At 34.6% G+C, this 18,963-nt stretch overlaps 1 protein-coding gene across 4 annotated transcripts in view; it reads left to right on the forward strand.

The window, feature by feature from the left end:
* The first annotated feature begins 1,462 nt into the window (after positions 1–1,462).
* LOC118180194 (ketimine reductase mu-crystallin) overlaps positions 1,463–18,963 on the forward strand; it is a 173,442-nt gene continuing 155,941 nt past the window's right edge. The window contains exons 1-2 of one of the 4 annotated variants that reach the window (XM_085819012.1): positions 1,463–1,706; positions 8,983–9,133. In XM_085819012.1, the coding sequence (XP_085675138.1) occupies positions 1,534–1,706; positions 8,983–9,133 (324 nt within the window). In that variant the 5' untranslated portion in view covers positions 1,463–1,533. Of the gene's footprint in view, positions 1,707–1,731; positions 1,912–8,982; positions 9,134–18,963 lie in introns of those variants that run through there. The other 3 variants (XR_015041728.1, XM_085819013.1, XM_085819014.1) reach the window with 3 other exon arrangements.

Genomic DNA, 18,963 nt, shown 5'->3' on the forward strand with positions numbered 1-18,963 from the left:
TAAAATAATCTTTTGTATGAGAAAAAGTTAGCTACTGTACTAAACTAGAACAATGGAAAACTGGAATTTTGAAAAAAAGGAGAAAACATAATTTCATTCACAAAAATAAAAATACTGATGCATATAAATCAGTTAAAAGTTATGGAGGATTAGTTATCTGTTATATTTAAAGCAGGAACAATAATGAAAATGCATGATTTTACACATTCTGTTGTTGTTGCATTAAGCTATAGCACATTTCCTGTTTTTTAAAAAGTAACTTTTTTAAAATCTCTGTTTTAGCTGAACATATTTCTTTCCAATATTTGTAAGCGAACTTCAATTTCGCTTTCTGTTTTTTCAGCTTGCGAATTTTTTTTTCAAGTTTGCATACTCTTCGCAGATTTTTATCTCGAAATTTAGATAGAAATGGGGCACCATAAACACACGAAAAGCTCCGAGCATTATGTACATCAAAAAAACTGTCTAACTCAGCTTTAACTGCTATACGTCTTTGAGTATCTAGTAAGTACCTCCTGATTTCTCTTTTTTGAATCCTATTGGAATGTTCTCGTCCCGACATATTAAGCTGAGGTACAGCATTCTCTTTTAATTTTGGAAAACACTTTAAATTTAAATCTTTCGAATCACTTTTATCAATATAGTCAGAGTTTCTGAAATGCAATGAACAAATTCCTGCTTGCTGATCCACATGGTTTAGATTACAAGCAGATAGCCATTCTTTTCGCAGTGAAATGTTTTCTGGTAACTTGAAGTAGAATATAGTTGTGTCAAACATATATTTACTTCGGCAGTTTTTCACTGCACATTTGAGTATCTTTCTATTAGGGTCCATATTAAGAGTTTGACAAAGATATTTACAACAACCTCCTTGCACAACACTCCTCGTAACGAAAACATCAAACATCAGGTCAAGTAGTAGTGTTTTCATAATTCCTGAATATATGTTGCTTACCTAATCCAAGGAAGCGAATTACTTGAATATTCGGTTGAGTAGTATCTAATAAAACGTTATCTAGCTTCGATAAAATTTTCTGAAATTATTTTTCAAAAGTGAAAAATGCCTTTTTGTATTTAATTATCCTTGATTCTTATTTGAAACTTTTTTATGTTCTTTGATACTGATATACTATACATTCGCTATCTGATGGCGAAAATAAAGTTTAGGATAATAATAAAAGAGAGTTAATGTTATATTCTAAATTAAATCTTGCAGTTTTATATTCAGTCATATTCAATGAATATGGTTTTGAAAAGGAAAATCTGCTGTCAATTAGAAAGCAAAAGCAGACGAAAATCTAACTTGTGATGTATGAGAATAATAATAATAATAATAATAATAATAAAAAAAAAAAAGGTTTTCCTTTTCTATAATCTTAAGATTATTTTTTTCATCACATGCCTTTTTTATTTTTTAATGTAATTTTGAACTGGTTGTATAAAAATATCTTATCTGAAAGATAATGATCCGAGTTCTTTTCTACGTTTGTTTTCTCATTTTCCTCATAAGTATAGTATTTATGTAAAGATGATATGGCGCGCCGTGAAACTGCTGATATGTACTATGATAAAGAAAAAGTATCTAAATGCTTGGAAGATGAATGGCAAAATATATTGTTGTTAATTGAAGGATCTCTAAAATCTTATTCTGCTGGTAAAGTTTCGCAACCTGTCCGTGCTGCTGTGCAAATAAAAGAACATGATGGGTAACGCCCATTATTACCTTGGTTATTTATCTTACCGTTATTTTATGTCTTTACTTTGTGTGCTTTGGATGCATAAACATTAGGATTCCGGCAGAACATCCCTTAAATTAAATACAGTGGTTGCCGAAAGTGGTGGGAGACTTTCAGTTCTGTTGTGAGAGATTGTACAGGATAAATTAGAATTATCTTAGTCTTGTTTTAAATAGTGTGTCTATTCTATTCCTTACAAAATTATACATGAAACTTAACCGAATAATGATTTAACAAGCTTTAAAAAATGAAATGTTAGTTAATTAGCAACAACCAAAACATGTGATATGTTTGCTTGTCCAAAAAACCCTTGAGACACCATTCTTCCCAGAGAATTAATACTTACAAAAGCTATGTTTATTGCGTGTTTTTATTTTGAATTTAAGGCAAGAATATAAATATTCTCTGGTTTATGTGTAAAAATTTATTATATGAATAATTTGAAATTTAGAGCACTGTGCTATACCATTTACATGGTATCATAAAAAAACATCAAATGCAGTGATAAATCTAGTTATTTTTCATTTCAAGAATAATAAATTTGTTAGAAAAATTGCTAGAAATTTTAATTTCCTGCATTCTACAATTTTTCATTTTTATAAAATTATTATCAAAAAAGAATTCTAAATAAGAAAAGTGGTTATCCACCAAAGCTTGCTGTATGAGATTAGCATTTCTTATTTGAAAATTTCAAGAAATGTATGCTTTAAAACTTTCTGTGGAATTTGCTGAAACATTTAAAGTATTATTTTTTTTTTTTCCCTGAAGCGGTCAAAATAATAATTAGATCAGCTGACAGCATAATCGTTCAGGAGGAAAAAAGTAAAAAAGAAAAACAAGCAACTGAATTTTTTATTTGGAAATTATAAAATATATTTCATAAATATACTTTTATCATACTGTAATCAGGCATCTTAATGAATGAGAAAAGTTTCACATATTTTGTGGTGCCATTTGTTATCTAATAAAGAGAAAGTAAATTAAAGAGCTTGGCATTTAAAGTAAAGCATACAATATGTTGGAAGAGGGGTCCTAGTATGAGGTTACATGTTTGCAGCAGCAGCAGATAATTTAATTTTTATTAGTATTTTAATGGATTGTACAAAACTTTTGCATATTTAAGAAAGAAAATTTAAAAATAATCAATATGAAAATTGGATATCAGTAACAATTTTGCATTGTGCTGATTAAGGTGCAATTTTCATTTCACCTTAAGCTCCTAACAATCCTAAGCATACTGCTTTAAATATTCACTTATAATTATTGCTTAATATCCAAAAATGACCAAACTAGCTCATTAGTTTTCCAATTTAAGTCCATTTAAATATATATAAATTGGAGGTACAATTTAGGAAAAAGAATTTTTTTTTCAAAGTTCTTATTGTTTTCTTATTAGTTTTAATACCATGGCAAAATATTTTTGAGTTTAAAAAAAAATCCTTTTCCAAGCAGAATTTGTCTCTACAAAGTAAGAAAATATTTCAAAGCTTCTTTACTAGGGACTTATATATTTTTTTCATTTTCAGTGTTGGTAAGAGTAAAAAATATACTTTTCTGATAATGGGGCACCATTTGACAAATGTGGTAATGTATTTATAGTGCATCATGAATAGTTATGCATTGGCAATACATGTAATGTTTAATGTGCGCAATGCCAAAGCTATTTGTGATGCTGAATTTATGCATTTCTTTGATTTTTTTTTTAAGCAGATTGCTGTGTACCTAGAGAGAACAACAGTTTTGTTATTCTCATGTACATAGCCATCTGTGGATTTAGGGTGCTTGTAAAGACCAGCATAAGAACTTTCTTAAATTTCACTTTAATTTGTGGGCTTGTTGTTATTTTTTGTTTATTTATTCCAAGAAAAACACACGTTGAATATTATAAACTTATTTTGACTCCTTTGTATTCTTGAGAAGTAGAATATTGTATAGTTTGTTAAAGTTTAATCAAAGGTAACATAGATAACATAAAATTAAACAGCTGCTAGAAGATGCTTTTTATTTTCAATAAATTTATCGTTGGTTATCAATTTGTTTTGTCAAATGATGATCTTTTATTGTGCAACATATTTCATATTTAATGCTAAACCTTGCATAGAAACATTTCTGAAGAATCATCATTTGGCCTAAGAATCTCTCTAAAAAATCAACTGACATGAAAGAAGAAAGTAATGTGTGGCTTAAATTGTGATGCATAATTAAATTTATTTAATATGTTATGTAATTTATATGATATTGTGTATGCATGTGTAAAACATTTAAATAGAATTTTTATTTTTAAAAGATTAACTGGGAGCTTTTTGCTGAAATTTTCATAGCTTGCCACCAGTTATCCACAATTAAATATTTCCACAATTAAATCATATAGTATTATATATTTCCAAGTTTCCTTTTTGAGAACATTTCTGCTGCTGCTTAAATAAATTTTTAATGGCTTTTTCTGTTAACAGCCCTCTGCCCATATAGATATACCGTTAGAAATAACACACAAAGGCTTTCATGATTTTATCCATCATATTATAAGTCTGATACTTTGAAGTTCATGAAGATGGCTGCAAAAGTATTAAAAAAGATGCATATTGGTGATAATTATGATGCATGCAGATGCTACAACGTATTAAAGAAGATGGCTCATGTACTTAAGAAATGGCTCCAAATAGATGCAATGTGAAATTGATGCAAATGCATATTGCATTGGTACCCTATTAACAGAAATTTGCATTGGCAAACATTAGTGCAAAATCTAACTAGATGACAGGAAGCCTAATGATATGTAAAGCTCTGCAGGGGCAAAAAAATGTAATAACAGGAATGTGTCATATAATAGAATATATATAATTAACATGCCCACAATCTTAACATTGTGCACATTAAACATTGCACACCTATTAATGACAATATATAAGCAGGCTACCATATTTAGCACTTTAATGTACCTTTAATGACTAGCATCCTACATACATATAACATAAAATAATTATTTACTCAATACATATGTAATTTCTGTGATATTTTGTTATTACTTTTGCAAATTTTAAGTTGTTTTTTTTTTTTTTTTTTTTTTTTTTTTTTTGTGTGTGTGTGTGTATGTATATATTTGTCTGTGTGTGAACATGTGCCTGTAAAGCATTTAATTAGGACCTGATATTTTGTTTTTATAAGATAAAGTAAGAACCGTTTGTTGCCAATTTTCATATCTAACCCTTGGTTTTACATTGTTAATGTGGGACACCAAAAAATTCCCCATTGCCAGTTTTACCATGGAATGTATGATGCAGCTAAACCAAAGCTGAGAGGGAGAGAGAGAGAGAGTGAAGAAATGAAGAAAAAAAAAAAAAAAAAAAAAAATGATATAAACATATGCAGGAGCACCAAAATCTTTTAAGTGCTTGGAGCCTGTAAATGCCTTAATTCAAACCTGTAGGAAGGGACACTAAATGCATATTCATCTCTTCTGTGTCAATCTGGAAGTTCAATATCTGCCTGCAAAGAGTAGAACTTTGTGTCAGAACCTGATTTGAAGGTTCTCATACTACCCTTTCGATGGTATGCAGATTAAGCACATTTGCTTGCATATTTTTATCATTCATGCTTTTTATTCTGAAGCATTTTCAGCATATAATTCCAAAACATCTAATTTATGGTAGATACATAAAACAAATATGAACAGATAGCAATATATGTGAATAGATAATAAAATATACATACGTTTCCAAAAGGTAAAAGCAGTAAAAACAGAAAGGGGGAAAGGGGGAGAATATGTGTGAGTAAATATGGTGTATATACGGTAGTCTGGTGCTTGCTAGGCATTCAAACCAACCCTCTTTCCAATAGTATGGTGTATATACTCCTGGGTGAAATATGATGAGTTAAAAAGTTAGACAGTTAAAACTGCAGTCAACTGGAATAATTAATTATCTGAAGGTATATAATATGAGAATAATTTACTTATAGCATAGTCATGAGCCCTAACTGAAAAATGTTACTTATCTAATCATCGAATATACTTAAATTTTCAGATGATGCAATTTAAAATTAATTTTAGCTCATATTTTGCTAAAATCAATTTCATATTGCATCTATTTGGAGCCATTTTTTAAATAAATGAGCAGTATTCTTTAATACATTGTAGCATTTGCATGCATCATAATTATCACCAATGTGCATCTTCTTTAATACATTTGGAACCATCTTCATTAATGCATGAGTATCGAACTACAAATTATAAGATTTATAATATGAAGGATAAAATCATGAAAGCCTTTGTGTGTTATTTCTATCAATAAAGGCAGAGGGCTTTTACTAGCCCAAAGAGTGTTAGCCAAGAATGGCTATTAATTTCAGAACGATATTTTGCGTCGATTCACTTTTCAAACTGTTACCACCAAATATTATCACCATGTATTATATTTAAAGTAACTAAAGAATGAAGGATCTGTGAATATTTCTTGCATTGTGAAGATATAACGGTACCATTAAATTTTGAATAATATAATATAGTCCTCCAACTGAACATGGGCACTTGGAAGTCCGAATTTTGAATTTTGAATTTTTGTTTTATTAGTCCAAAGGGGCAATTTGCCCAGAAGGATCATTAATTTCGTTTTGGCATTTTGCATTGATTCACTATAAATATGGGTTCACTTTTCAAATTCTTGCCAACAAACATTACAGCCCTGTATTATATTTAAAGAAATTAAATAATGAAGAATCTGCATAAAGTTATGTGTGTTTCTCGCATTGTGATAAAATAACGGTACCTAGAACCATCAAATTCTGAATAACGTACGTTTCCACCTGAACATGGGCATCTGGAATGTGTATCGGAAATTCTAAAGATATGCTCATTTTAAAATTATTTTGCGATATTGCTGTTGAATTAAATTTTATGTGTTTTAAGTGCGAAGAACATGATATTTAATCAATAAAGGTAACACACAAAACTTAGAAAAAAATGCCCTTTTGGGTGTAATATAAAAGCTGAGAGCTTTCAGTTTTTTTTTTTTTTTTAGTTGATAGTAGTTTTGTTACAGTTTTATGTACTGTATCAAAGGTAGATGTGTAATAATTTATTTCAAAGCCAAATAAAGCTCATATTTTCCTATCTATAAACTTTTATTTACTGAATTTTCACAATTTCTTATCTCATAATTATTTTGCAATATAATAGGCAAAAAGTAGTCTTAAATGTATACAGTCAAAAGTCGTTAATTCGGACACCCATAATCCGGAATGATCTGTAATCCGGACCTCAAAGCTAAAAACTTTCTGCGCATGCGCCGCGTTGACACATGCGCATAGGCGTTTACGCGTGCGCGTAAGACCTCTTACGACTGCGCATTTGCGTGTGCGCAAGCGGAGAATACGTTTTCGCGTGCGCGTTTTATGTATAACGGACGGTATAATCTAAAATTATCTAATTATCTATTTCAGTTAATGTTGATGATTGCGTTGTTCTTCGAATTGGATCCGGCTTATTATTTTTTGCAGACTGTAAGAGCAATTTTATAAAAGTAAACTTGAACTTTCGATTATATCAAATAGAATTTCCGAATCTGGAGCTCTCAAAGGATCGTACAAAACGAAAGTACGTTTCGATGTTCATCAAACAAAAAGTGAAATTGCTGCAAAAAATGGATAAAGACATGAAGAATGTGACAGAGAGGTTAGTGAAAACGAAAAAATTTCGATTGACAATTTAGTCGGTATTCTCGGCACAGCAATTAACGGGACTTGAACAGCGGAACTTTGTAAATGAACAAAAAATTATGTCTGTTTATAGAATTAAAGAGAAAGTATTATCACATAAAACGAAGCAACTTAAACAACTTACATTGAAAGAAATATTTAATAAAGTAAACAAATAAATATTAAGCTTTTTTTTTGTAAATTTTGATACCTTTTAGATCATAATTGTTCTTTATTTCATAAATTACGGTTTCATATTTTTAATTTTAGAATTTCTGCATGCCATCTTACGCGATTTAAACTGATGATCTATAATCCGGAAAAATCGATAATCCGGAATCGCCGAAGTCCCGACGAGTCCGGATTAACGACTTTTGACTGCATTTATTGTGTAGAGAAAGAATATCAGATTTTAAGAAGATAGGTTTAAGATCAGTCCTCTTCAAGGAGCAAATATACTTTGCGATTTTTATGGTATTAACATGCTTCTTTTTCATGTATGATATTTTACATTTCTTTTCGACTCTGCTCTATGGATAATATCTGTCTTTTTTTCAATCTGATATAATTTTTTATACTAAAAGCACTTTTTATGGAATCTGTCTAAATATTTCAAATTGTTATATTAGACCACTATGCTTTTATCATCTGTATGGTATGACCATACAGATGATAAAACTGTATTGCCATTGGTAGTCAAATGAGATCTTTATTTTATATGTATTGGCTAATAACTAGTTTTCTGAGTGTTATCATTCGATGTGAAATGAAATCTTTAATTTTTCTTTGAACTACTCAACAGCTGAGTGATTTAAAAACTATAAATGGACTTCTTAATAAATTAAATCTGCATTTTATTTTTCAATAATTTATTTAAATGAAATAATTTAAAATACGCTTAATTTAATCAGTTATTGATTATAAACATTAGCAGCATCATTATAATGAATTAGTTGTTTGAATTATTTGCAGCATTATTCTAATGATTGCTTGTTTCATATGTTGCGTTTTTTAGTGTAATAAACATTTCAATTTTTATATATATTTAATGGGATTTTGCAGAAAGCAGCAGAATAATTTTATTCTTTGCTGAAGAGATATGTATGTTGATTCTTTTCAAATGCATAGAAAATTTTTTATAAAATTAATGCTAATTTTAAGTTTGAATTTTATATAATTTAAAACGTGGGTAAATTCAGTCCTGAGATAAAATTTTCACACATGTAGATAAAATGATCCCATCCATATTATGGAAAATATAAGTCTTGTCTTGTGTGGATGCAAGGTTTTTTTTTCCTTTATAATCTGATTATTACAATATTGAAAGATAATCGGAAGGAAGTTTTTGTATAAAGAAAGGCTATTTTAGTTCAACTCTCTAATAACTGGAGATTATAAAATATATATATTTTTTAAATATTTGTCGTTTATTGAGGTATGTTGCACGGTTCAAAACACTACCATTTTACTTTTTCAAAGAAGTGTCCTTCCCACCCCAAGTAGGAATTTTTTCTTACCATTATGTAAAAATATAATTAAATATTTCTATTTGTAGGCTATTATTAGCAATGCCAGCTTATGATTCTGAATTGGATTCTTTAGCTACAAAAGTAGTAACGGTTTTCCCGGAGAATAAGAAGAAAGGATTGAGTTCTGTGCAGTCGGTTGTGTTATTATATAATGCTGCTGATGGGAAACTGAAAGCTGTATGTAATTATTCTTTTTCATTGAAATATGTCTTTATTAATTTGTTAGACTGGTTATGTATCAGTTATGTTCTTTATGCTATATTAAAAATAATAATAATTATTTTAATTTTTTGGGGTACCGTATATACCCGCGTATAAATCGATTCCCCGACTAAGAAACATTTACGGTAAAACAAATTTGTCGCATTAGCGGCGCCGCCGATAAAACAGCATGCTGATGTACTTGATAAAATTTCACTCACAATTTAGCGAATTTTTGGTTTATTTCCATTTTGGCACATGATGAAATTTTAAAATATGTACAAAATTTTCAAAGAATTTCATTCGAATCCTTCAAATTCTAAATCAAATTCAGAATCTGCAAATAAATCGTGAAATTCGTTTTTAGTCATTAGAAAGTCGTCATAAATTTCATCACTCGATTCATCACAACTAGTGCCATTATCGTCACTTGGATAGATTGCATCATCTTCTGTGCCATCCAAGTTATTGGAAATGCAACACTTTTTGAATTATTTAATTATCATTTCAGCTGGAATCATGTCCCAAGCGTCACCGTGCAATGAAAGTTATTTCCGGCTTTCTAATATTGCCATTTTTGGCTTCATTAGGCAAATCAAATTGTATCCATTCCGCCCAATATTTGCGCATATTTCATCTTGAACGGCTTACTTACGCTGACAGTTTCTGCTTTCTACAGCTCTCCCATTTTGTTACAGAGTGCTTATTGCCAATAATTACTTATCAATTATATTTTTTTCTGGCTTTTTTGCGTTGGATTTTAATAACTCACATAGTTACCGTCTAGACTTCTGTTGTCAAGTTAATTGTTAAGGGCTTTGTGAGTTTCCGCCTGCCCATCCGTCTGTCTGGACACCGTCGTGTGGGCTCGATTCCGGGGCGGGAGCTTTAGGTTTCTGATTGGACCTAGAATTGGATTTAGGATTTGGAAATGGACACAATTATTAGACTTATGGCTTCTATCAACTAGATTTTCTTCAAAAATTCTACAATGCTTACAATATGACACAAAATTCTGAGACTGTATTAGAAAATTATCAAAATAACACAAACACAAACCCTCAGGATGGTGAATGGAAAACAGTCGCAAATAAAAAAATTGAAAGGCTCTCCTATCAAATCGAACACACATTTAACCAAAGAAATTCCTCTCGATCAGGACACAGACAGTTCAGAAGCAGATTTTGAACATAACAAAATTAAAGGTGTCCGCACAGTAGGTAAACGTAAGAAAAAGCTACCTCAAGTAAATTTACGTGCTACAAAGCCTCAAGAATCAGAATCATCACTTAGTTAATGGCATTAACTACTTAGAGTATTTTCCATTAATTCAAGTTGCGCCATTGGCATATCGCGTTTTATTTGAAAAAATTAGGGGTGCATGAGCACCGCGCCCGCAGACGAAATTCTGGTCAAGGTGGCAAATCTTCGAGAAAGTATCGAAATACATCAAATTGATCAAAATCAGTATTTGTTGCACATAAAGCCGAATTTATAGCTAGAGTAGGTGCGAAGCATACATGCAGCGAATATAATGAGAGACACAAGACTGACTGGTAAGAGCAGTGAAACGTGAGAGTGCAAGTCGTACAGGTGGACCCGTCATCTTGAGGTGCACTGTGATGAATTCAAAGTTTGCAATTACACAGTTCAAGGAGTTGCAAACAGTTCAAAAGTAAAGTCCTATGCAAGGAAGCAATAACCGAAGAGCAATCTTCAAAACAGTCTTTTCTCACAAACAGTAATACATAAGCTAGATAAAATACGTAATCTATGTGCAATAATTAACTTCATCACTACCACCACCTGAAATTGTGGTGTATTGTCCGTGGTCTCTTCACAACACTATCTTGGGTTGGGTCGTAATTTGCGAGAGCTCTGATTGCATTATAGGAAGAATTTTGAATGCTCGTAAAGAAATTATAAGAATTCATAAGAATCTGGTCGTGTATAGGCGGGATTTTTAAATCATCATTAATTTGTTGGTTTCGCACAAACCAAGGCGCGTCAGCCATGTAACGGAGAATTTTGTTCTGTAAAATGCTTATTTTCTTCCTTTCAGTTTTATTCGCCGTGCCCCATGCTGGGACGGCGTAAAGTAAGATCAGTCTGATCAGAGTTATATACAGTGTGCGTTTAATTCTGAGGTCTAGCTTCGACTTCCTTCCCAGGAGAGGATATAAAGCCGCGAACGCAGCATTAGCCTTGTTAACGACATAGGTAATGTGATCTTTGAAGGATAAGGTTGAATCAACATGCACACCCAAATATTTATATGAGTTTGCAGAGGGGATGGGAATATTGTTAATTCTGATATCCACATTCACAGGAGCTAGTCTTCTGTACCTTCGATACATGACGATGCAACATTTTGCGGGATTTAAGTTAATTTTCCATAACTTGCACCAATTTTCAATTTCTTTTACCTGGGAATTTAGCTTATCTATGGCAATCTGACGGTTCAACGAGCTGGTAAGAATAACAGTGTCGTCCGCGTACTTAAATATGTTGGAAGAACAGGGCCTTGGCATTTCATTGACGTAGATATTAAAAATTTTTGGAGAGAGGACGGAGCCTTGAGGCACGCCTCTGTGGATAGTCTTGATGTTAGAGAGTGACTCGCCACATCGAACTTGAAATGTCCTATCTTTCAGGTACGAGCTGATCAATTTAAGAAAGCTGTTAGGGAGCATGAATTTTGAAAGCTTATAAATGAGCCCTGCATGCAGGGGCGTAGCTAGAGGGGGCAAGGGGAGCATCTGTCCCTGGGCGCAGAATCCAAGGGGCGCCAAACTGATGTTACGATATTTTAGAATTAAATGTTTTCCATCCTTGGCAAGCAGTAGGGGGCGCGAAATCTTCAGTTGTCCCTGGGCGCTGAAAACCCAAGCTACGACTCTGCCTGCATGCCACACCCGATCGAATGCTTTCTCGAAATCGAGGTAGCATGCAGCAACTCCTTTCTTCTTTTGGAATTCTTGAGCAATGTACTCCACAAGGTTGAGAATTTGGTGGGTGGTGGAATGTCCTTTCCGGAACCCTAACTGCTGGCTATCAATAAGATCTAGTCTCTCCAAATGGTCATTTAATCTAGAGCTGATAATCTTTTCGAAGACTTTGCTTATTGCAGGCAGTAAACTGATTGGACGATAACTAGTTACATCCTTTGGATTCTTGCCTGGTTTCAATAACATAATGATCACCGAACGCTTCCATTTCTGGAGGAAGTGGGAAGACGAATGCAGGCATTAAAGATGTTACACAAAAGAACAATACAGTTCCGCGGAAGAGCTTTCAGGGCCTCGTTATTGATCCTGTCGTAACCATTTGCTTTTCTTTTCTTTAAACTATTAATGATCGACCTAACCTCATTTGGTGAAGTAAAATTAATGAAACTGTTGTTTCTTCTAATCTCTATTAAATCAAGAGTATTTTTAATTTCAATATCACGCTCCGTGTTTTCATCTGCGTGGCTTTCAAACGTCTTACTAAGGCTTTCTGCCATAACTTCTGCTATATCCTCCTCTGAGTGGAGAGTTTGCCCCATGTGACTAATAGCGTGGCGGTGATTTGTCCTCTGAGTACGTAACGAATTTGCAAGTTTCCAGACCGTATTCGGCTGAATGTCTAAGTTTTCAATAAGCCTGTTGTTAGAGAGTGAGATCCGTCGAAAGAATAATGGACTGTAATCAGTTATAAAGGTTTATTCATCAATAGAAAGGCACAGGGGCCTGAAGGATCAGAGCTGTACGCTCTTGCTAGCGCCCAAAAGGAACAAACGCTCTGTTCGCGGTCTACAGATGTTCTGTCGGTTAAAAGGGGGCGTCGCAGCGCCCTCTAGTGAGATGAATGCTGCAACAATAGGATGGGACGGAACATCCTGCCCCGCGTTGAAATATTTATATTTCAATACAACATAAAACTTATAACATAATAAAGTAGAATATAATACTATTAAAATGAGAATATCCATTACGACATAGTGAATTCTGGGATATAATAGAATAAAAATAGCATAAACATTTATACAATTACAGAAAATGATAATATCTAATATAATATGATTCTACAATAATGAGGTTCATCAAATAAACATACGTATTATTATTCAATAGGTAGCAGACATATTTTGGATATGCACCTTTTGAATGTGCCGGTAGGAGTTCTAGCTATAACTAGAAGCAGCTCTGACCTTTCCATCAGGTCCGGTTATAACTTCTTGTATACGACATGTAGCCCATTTACAAGGAGGCAAATTATCTTCCTTGAGTAAAGCAAGGGCGCCAGGGTTTACGTTTATCTTGGCAAACTGCCATTTATTGCGCTGCTGCAAGTGGTTAAGATAGTGTCGATGCCACATTTTCCAAATTGAATGAATCATCTTAGTAGTTTTTTGCCAACGAGACAGCCTATTTTCTTTTAGGTGTAATACATCAGGTTCTGCCATGGCATTTAACGGGCGTCCAATCAAAAAATGCCCAGGAGTGAGGACTTCTTAATCTGTAACTTCAGAGGATAATGGAGTTAAAGGACGTGAATTCAGAATTCCTTCTATTTGAATAGAACATCTGTCCCACGTAGCAGTCCTGAATTTAGTAATTTCCTGCGAGATTTGTCTTGTGAGGTAATTCATATGAGTCTTGTCCCTGAGGAACCTTGTAAGCTGCCACCGCTTCCTCCATCTATTTCTGAGTTGGATGAGCTCTATAACATTATTTGCCATTGGCAGTTTCTGACGATTAACATTGCTACTCGTGTACGACGCTTTAGACATGGCGTTTTCAATCCTGCTATTTAGATTTTGAATTTCTTGGTCTATGTTCTCGCTCTGTTGGAGCCTGGCACTACATGGAATATGAGTAAGCTCACTTTTGAAAACTTCCCAGCAGATCTTGACTTTCGGCTGCTGCAGCGGTGGGTAAAACCCATATAGATCGAACATTACTGGATAGTGATCCGATGAGAGCTCCTCTATGACATCAAGGCGGGGTGTAGTAGGGATATTTTTTAGAATTACAATATCAAGTATGTCAGCACTTCCGTCGAAATGGTAGCGTGTGGGGATATCAGGTGCAATGACGCGAATATCTGAATTAATGGCATAGTTATGGAGATTGATCCCGTTTCTGTTAGTAACATTACAGTTCCATAAACTATTTTTCGCGTTCAGGTCTCCCGCAATTACTGTGTGGAAGCTGGAGGATGTGAGATTATCCGAAATATGTCTACTTAATGTACAATGAGGAGGATGGTCGACAGAAATGAACAAATACGGTTCATTGAAGCCGGAGTAAACAAGAGCTCCTGTACATTCAGTACTTCCAGTGTTGTTTATGACAAAACGAGTGTGCTTAATGTGACTTTTGATAAGTAAGGCAGTACCGCCGCCACGATTGGTTTGCCGGTTGTTCCTGATAATGCTATAACCTTGAATATTAAACCTATTGCTTGGGATTAAATGCGTTTCGTTAATCAACATTATGTCGATATCGTGCTTGTTAAGAAAGTTGATCAGCTCATGCTTCTGTTTGAAGACCCCATTGGCGTTGAAGTAAGAGACTTTAACGAAACTTGCGGTAGCTGGAATCAAGGTAGGATTTGGCTGACTGGGCCTAGAATTCATAATTAAGGTTTGTGAAATATTCTACTGACGTCATGCCGACTTCCAGTTTATCCATTATAGTCTTTGCAGACTTAAATTTATCAATAAATAATTTAATTTTTACAAGTTGCAGCTTTATCCAGTCGAAGAACGATGGTTGCTTCTGATTGGACGAATTACTCGCGTTCCAAACTGTGGGTTGGTCCGGGATGTTTTGTTGATTATCACTAAATCATCCATGTTTAATTTAAATTTAGCATCTTTCGAATTTTTACTAGCTTCTTTAGCTGCTTTTTCTTGTTCTATTTTCTTTCTTATATTTTCCGGATTCTTACTGCAACTTCTATACGAGGAAAGGTGATTTTCTCCACACAAAACAGAAATGGGAGGATCAGATTCTTTTTTCGATTCACATTGAAACGTTTCATGATTTTTAGCGCATTTTAAACACCTTGGAGTGTAATTGCACAGGTCCCATGTGTGACCATAACGTTGGCACTTATAACACTGCACGGGACCTGGCCGCGACTTATAATTGCACATTTGAATATCCAAACCTCTGAGTTTTTTAATACCAAAAATTTTCTTTCCGTCCTCGTTACATTTAGTTTCTGCAAGGAAATCTGGCAGTTTAACTATATTCCCGTCTCTTACGGCGGTGATTTGCCTAATCTTCTGAATGGGGATGCCCATTTCGAGAATTTCTTTTTGCAGAATTTCAATACTAATCGTGGCCGGAAGCCGTTTAATGATCGCCTTAATAGGTTTTTGAGATTTTAGTTTGAACGTGTGAAACAGAAGTCACGTTTTTTGAGTAAATCAGTAACGATCCGATAGGTCAGAGTCGAAACCCCTTATGGTCAAACGTCCTCCTTTAAGGTTTCCAGAATATGTTTTGATACCCAACTCTTCTATTTCCACCTTGAGCTTATCCCAATTGCCTTGAAAGTCCGCTAAGACAATGGGCGGGATATGACCTGCGATTTTCTTTGGTTCTTCAAAGGGAACCTAAATAACTTCATCATCGTCCATATTTACTTCATTTTCTAATTGATCAAACTTATTTTCCTGCGCAGGGTATGTCTTCTTGGGATTCGAGAGGTTTCTTTTATGGGTCTTATGTGGCGAGATAAATCTGTCGCTGTCTGTCGTTTTGTTTTTCTTTCCTTTTACGCTAGCATTTATTTTTAAAGGTTTTTCTTTCTCATAGCTGGATGGGGTAGGTAAGTTTAAATCCTTAATAACCTCCTCTAATTTATCAGATTTACTGTAATTTAACATAAAATCAATTAATTCAATATTGTCTTTCAATTGACTAACTTGTGGGTCCGAATCCGGACAATTTGCTTTCAGCATTGCATCTACATCTTTCTCATATTGATTCTTTTGCAATTCTAAATACGTACGGGTGATTGGTCCCCCTGCACTCGCACATAACTGCTCAAAAATAACTTAGCCTCCTCTTTCATGCTGTTAAACGCTGCAACAAAAACTGCTACTAACGTTGGCTGCACGGTAATGCATACTAAGAATAACAAGAAGAAAAGAACTTACCCAGGGTCCGATGCTCCTAGAAGTCCAATCAAGCGTAATCCACAAACGTAAATCCAAGGCTGGTAAGCGCCTCACGAAAACTTCGCACCAGGATGCCAAGAACACAAAAACACTCAACCATGTCTCTTCGAGCATTTGACAAAGCCTCAAGAGTCGTAGTTCCCACTAATCATTAACATTTTCTGGAAAGAAATGGACACTCAGTTGCTGGATGCAGAAAATCCTAACGCTGTTACTGCAAAAAATTTAGTCGCCTCTAGCGCGGATGCTAGCTTAAATGACAGAAAGGAATGTGTTCCACCAGCTATATAAATCAATGATTTAAGATACTCCTCGGCTAAATTAAAAATACTGTTTACTGGTTTTAATCTTTCTGATGATAAGGATTATACAGGCTTCACACAGAAAAACGGCTTTAAAGATAAGGTCTCGAACGCTTCTGTTCATCGCAAGATGACTCAGATTTTAAATGATAAGTATATAAAGTACCATTCCTTTATGCTTCCAGAGGATAAAAATTTGAAAGTTGTTATAAGACATCTTGCGATAGATATGGATCCATAGGAAATTAAAACTGATCTAATAAACAGAAATTCTGAAATTATTAACGTGTCATAGATGTATTGCGTATTCAAAAGTGAAACGAAAAAATACCTGCTATTTCTAGTCTCACTTGCCCAAAACGCAGCTTCTGCTAATATCTACTATGAGAAGAAAATACTTGGCCTGCACATCAAAATCGAACAATACAAGGGATGCACTGGACCAATCCAGTGCTTCCGTTGCCGAAATTTCCACCACTCATAGAGCGCATGCAATAATGATTATCGCTGTGTTAAATGTGGTCATAATCATGACTCTGGAACTTGCCAGAAAGATAAAAATGAATTTGCTACCTGTGCAAACTGTAGTCAAAACCACACAGCCTCATTCAAGGGTTGTGAAAATTACTTTAAGCACATTAAAAAGGATCAACCCAAATCTTATGCAGATAGATTTATTGTAAATAAATCGTATGCCGACTCATTAAAATCAATTAACGGCCGGAACCCACACATTATCAATGATGCTAAAAAAGCCCTAGAAGATTTAACTACTTTAGTTAATTTTATTAAGGATTCTGGAATCCACTACTTAGCTCAAATCAAAGCAGAAGACACACCTAAAGCGTCAGATGAAAAAATAACTGCTGAACATGTTCAGTAGTTCTTCAAGACTTATCAAAGTCAATTTTTGGAATGTTGCATGCATTCGTAATAAAATGGAGGAATACAGTATTACTTTGTTTGAATGTAATATTAACATCAAGCTTGATTACAGAGATATTCGCCACACCAACTGATAGACTTAGTGTCAACAATTATCGGACGTATCGCTGTGATAGGCTAAGTTTCAGAAGCGGAGGAGTTGTCATTCACGTCAAGAACACTCTGCAATCATGCCTCATCTCAGAATCCTGAAATGATGGTTTTGAAAGTGTTGTAGTTTCTGTAATTATTCCTGACTATGGTAATGTGCATTTCTGTGCTTTGTAAAATCCTCCCAATACGAGACTTACTGCCATGCGTAACAATCTTCTCAGTGATAATCAGCAAGTAATCATCGCAGGCGATCGAAACGCTTAGCATAAGAATTGGGGATGTAGGCGTACTAATGCTAATAGACAAATACTGCATAATTGTATTACTATATAGTTGCTCTTCGTGTCTCCATGGAAAGCACTTACCTAGAACACAAAGAGCTGACATCCTTGACATACTTATTACAAATACTTCCATTCCCATCGTCTTAGAAGTTAAGTCGGAACTCACCTCGGACCATTATTGCCACCATAGGAATTACTACTAAAGACGCAATTAGGACTGTAAGCAAAACAGATTGGAGACTTTTTTATAATAGTATCAAAAAACGTCCTCCCTGCTTTTCTACGTTAAGCATGCATCAAGATATTAACAATACCGTTAATGAGTTCACAAGCTTTATTAATAAAGCTTACTGTGAAGCTACCACTATCTCCCAGTATTTGCACTACTGTACAAGACTTCCTATTAGGCACCTCCAAAGTCCTGCTATGCTGCCTCAATGTGGCGGGGGGTGTCACTGGGCGGAACGGGCGAAGTACGTCGGGAGCATAGCTCCTGGTAGGGCCACCCTAGGCGTCAAGGCCGTTCCAACATGCCCAGCTAAAGCATAGCAGGTGAAGAACCCTCAGGGGATTGCCGTCTTGGTGATCGGTTGTCACACTCCCGGGGCCCCAGTGACCTTTCCTCCTCTTTCTTTCCTCTCCTCTTGTCTAGCTCTCTCTCCTATTTCTCTCCCTTGCGGTTTCCTCTACTGGAGCTTGGGGCTCACTGTGAGATGCAGCTACTACTCTGGTTTCTGTTTCACCATGGTGAGAATACCGCCTATGCGTTTGCCGTGCATGGTGACCCGTAGGGTAGGAAAGGAGGATCCTGGCAGTTGAGGGGCGAGGTACTGTCCCCAACACACTGCTTTGGCCTCTGCTTCTACTTAAAACGGGAGGCACTTAGCTGTCCCCGCTAGTGTCAATCGGCTGGTCACTAGTCCTATAGGTCAGTGGCTAGGGGATAGGCTCTCGGAAGTCTCCGCTTTCGGGAAAGCCGACTGTGGGCTTCAGTTCGCGTATAGT

This window comes from Stegodyphus dumicola, chromosome 6 (genome assembly GCF_044657685.1).
Source record: "Stegodyphus dumicola isolate Sdum_Otavi_A_Nest chromosome 6, ASM4465768v1".
In the NCBI taxonomy this organism is placed as follows: domain Eukaryota; kingdom Metazoa; phylum Arthropoda; class Arachnida; order Araneae; family Eresidae; genus Stegodyphus; species Stegodyphus dumicola.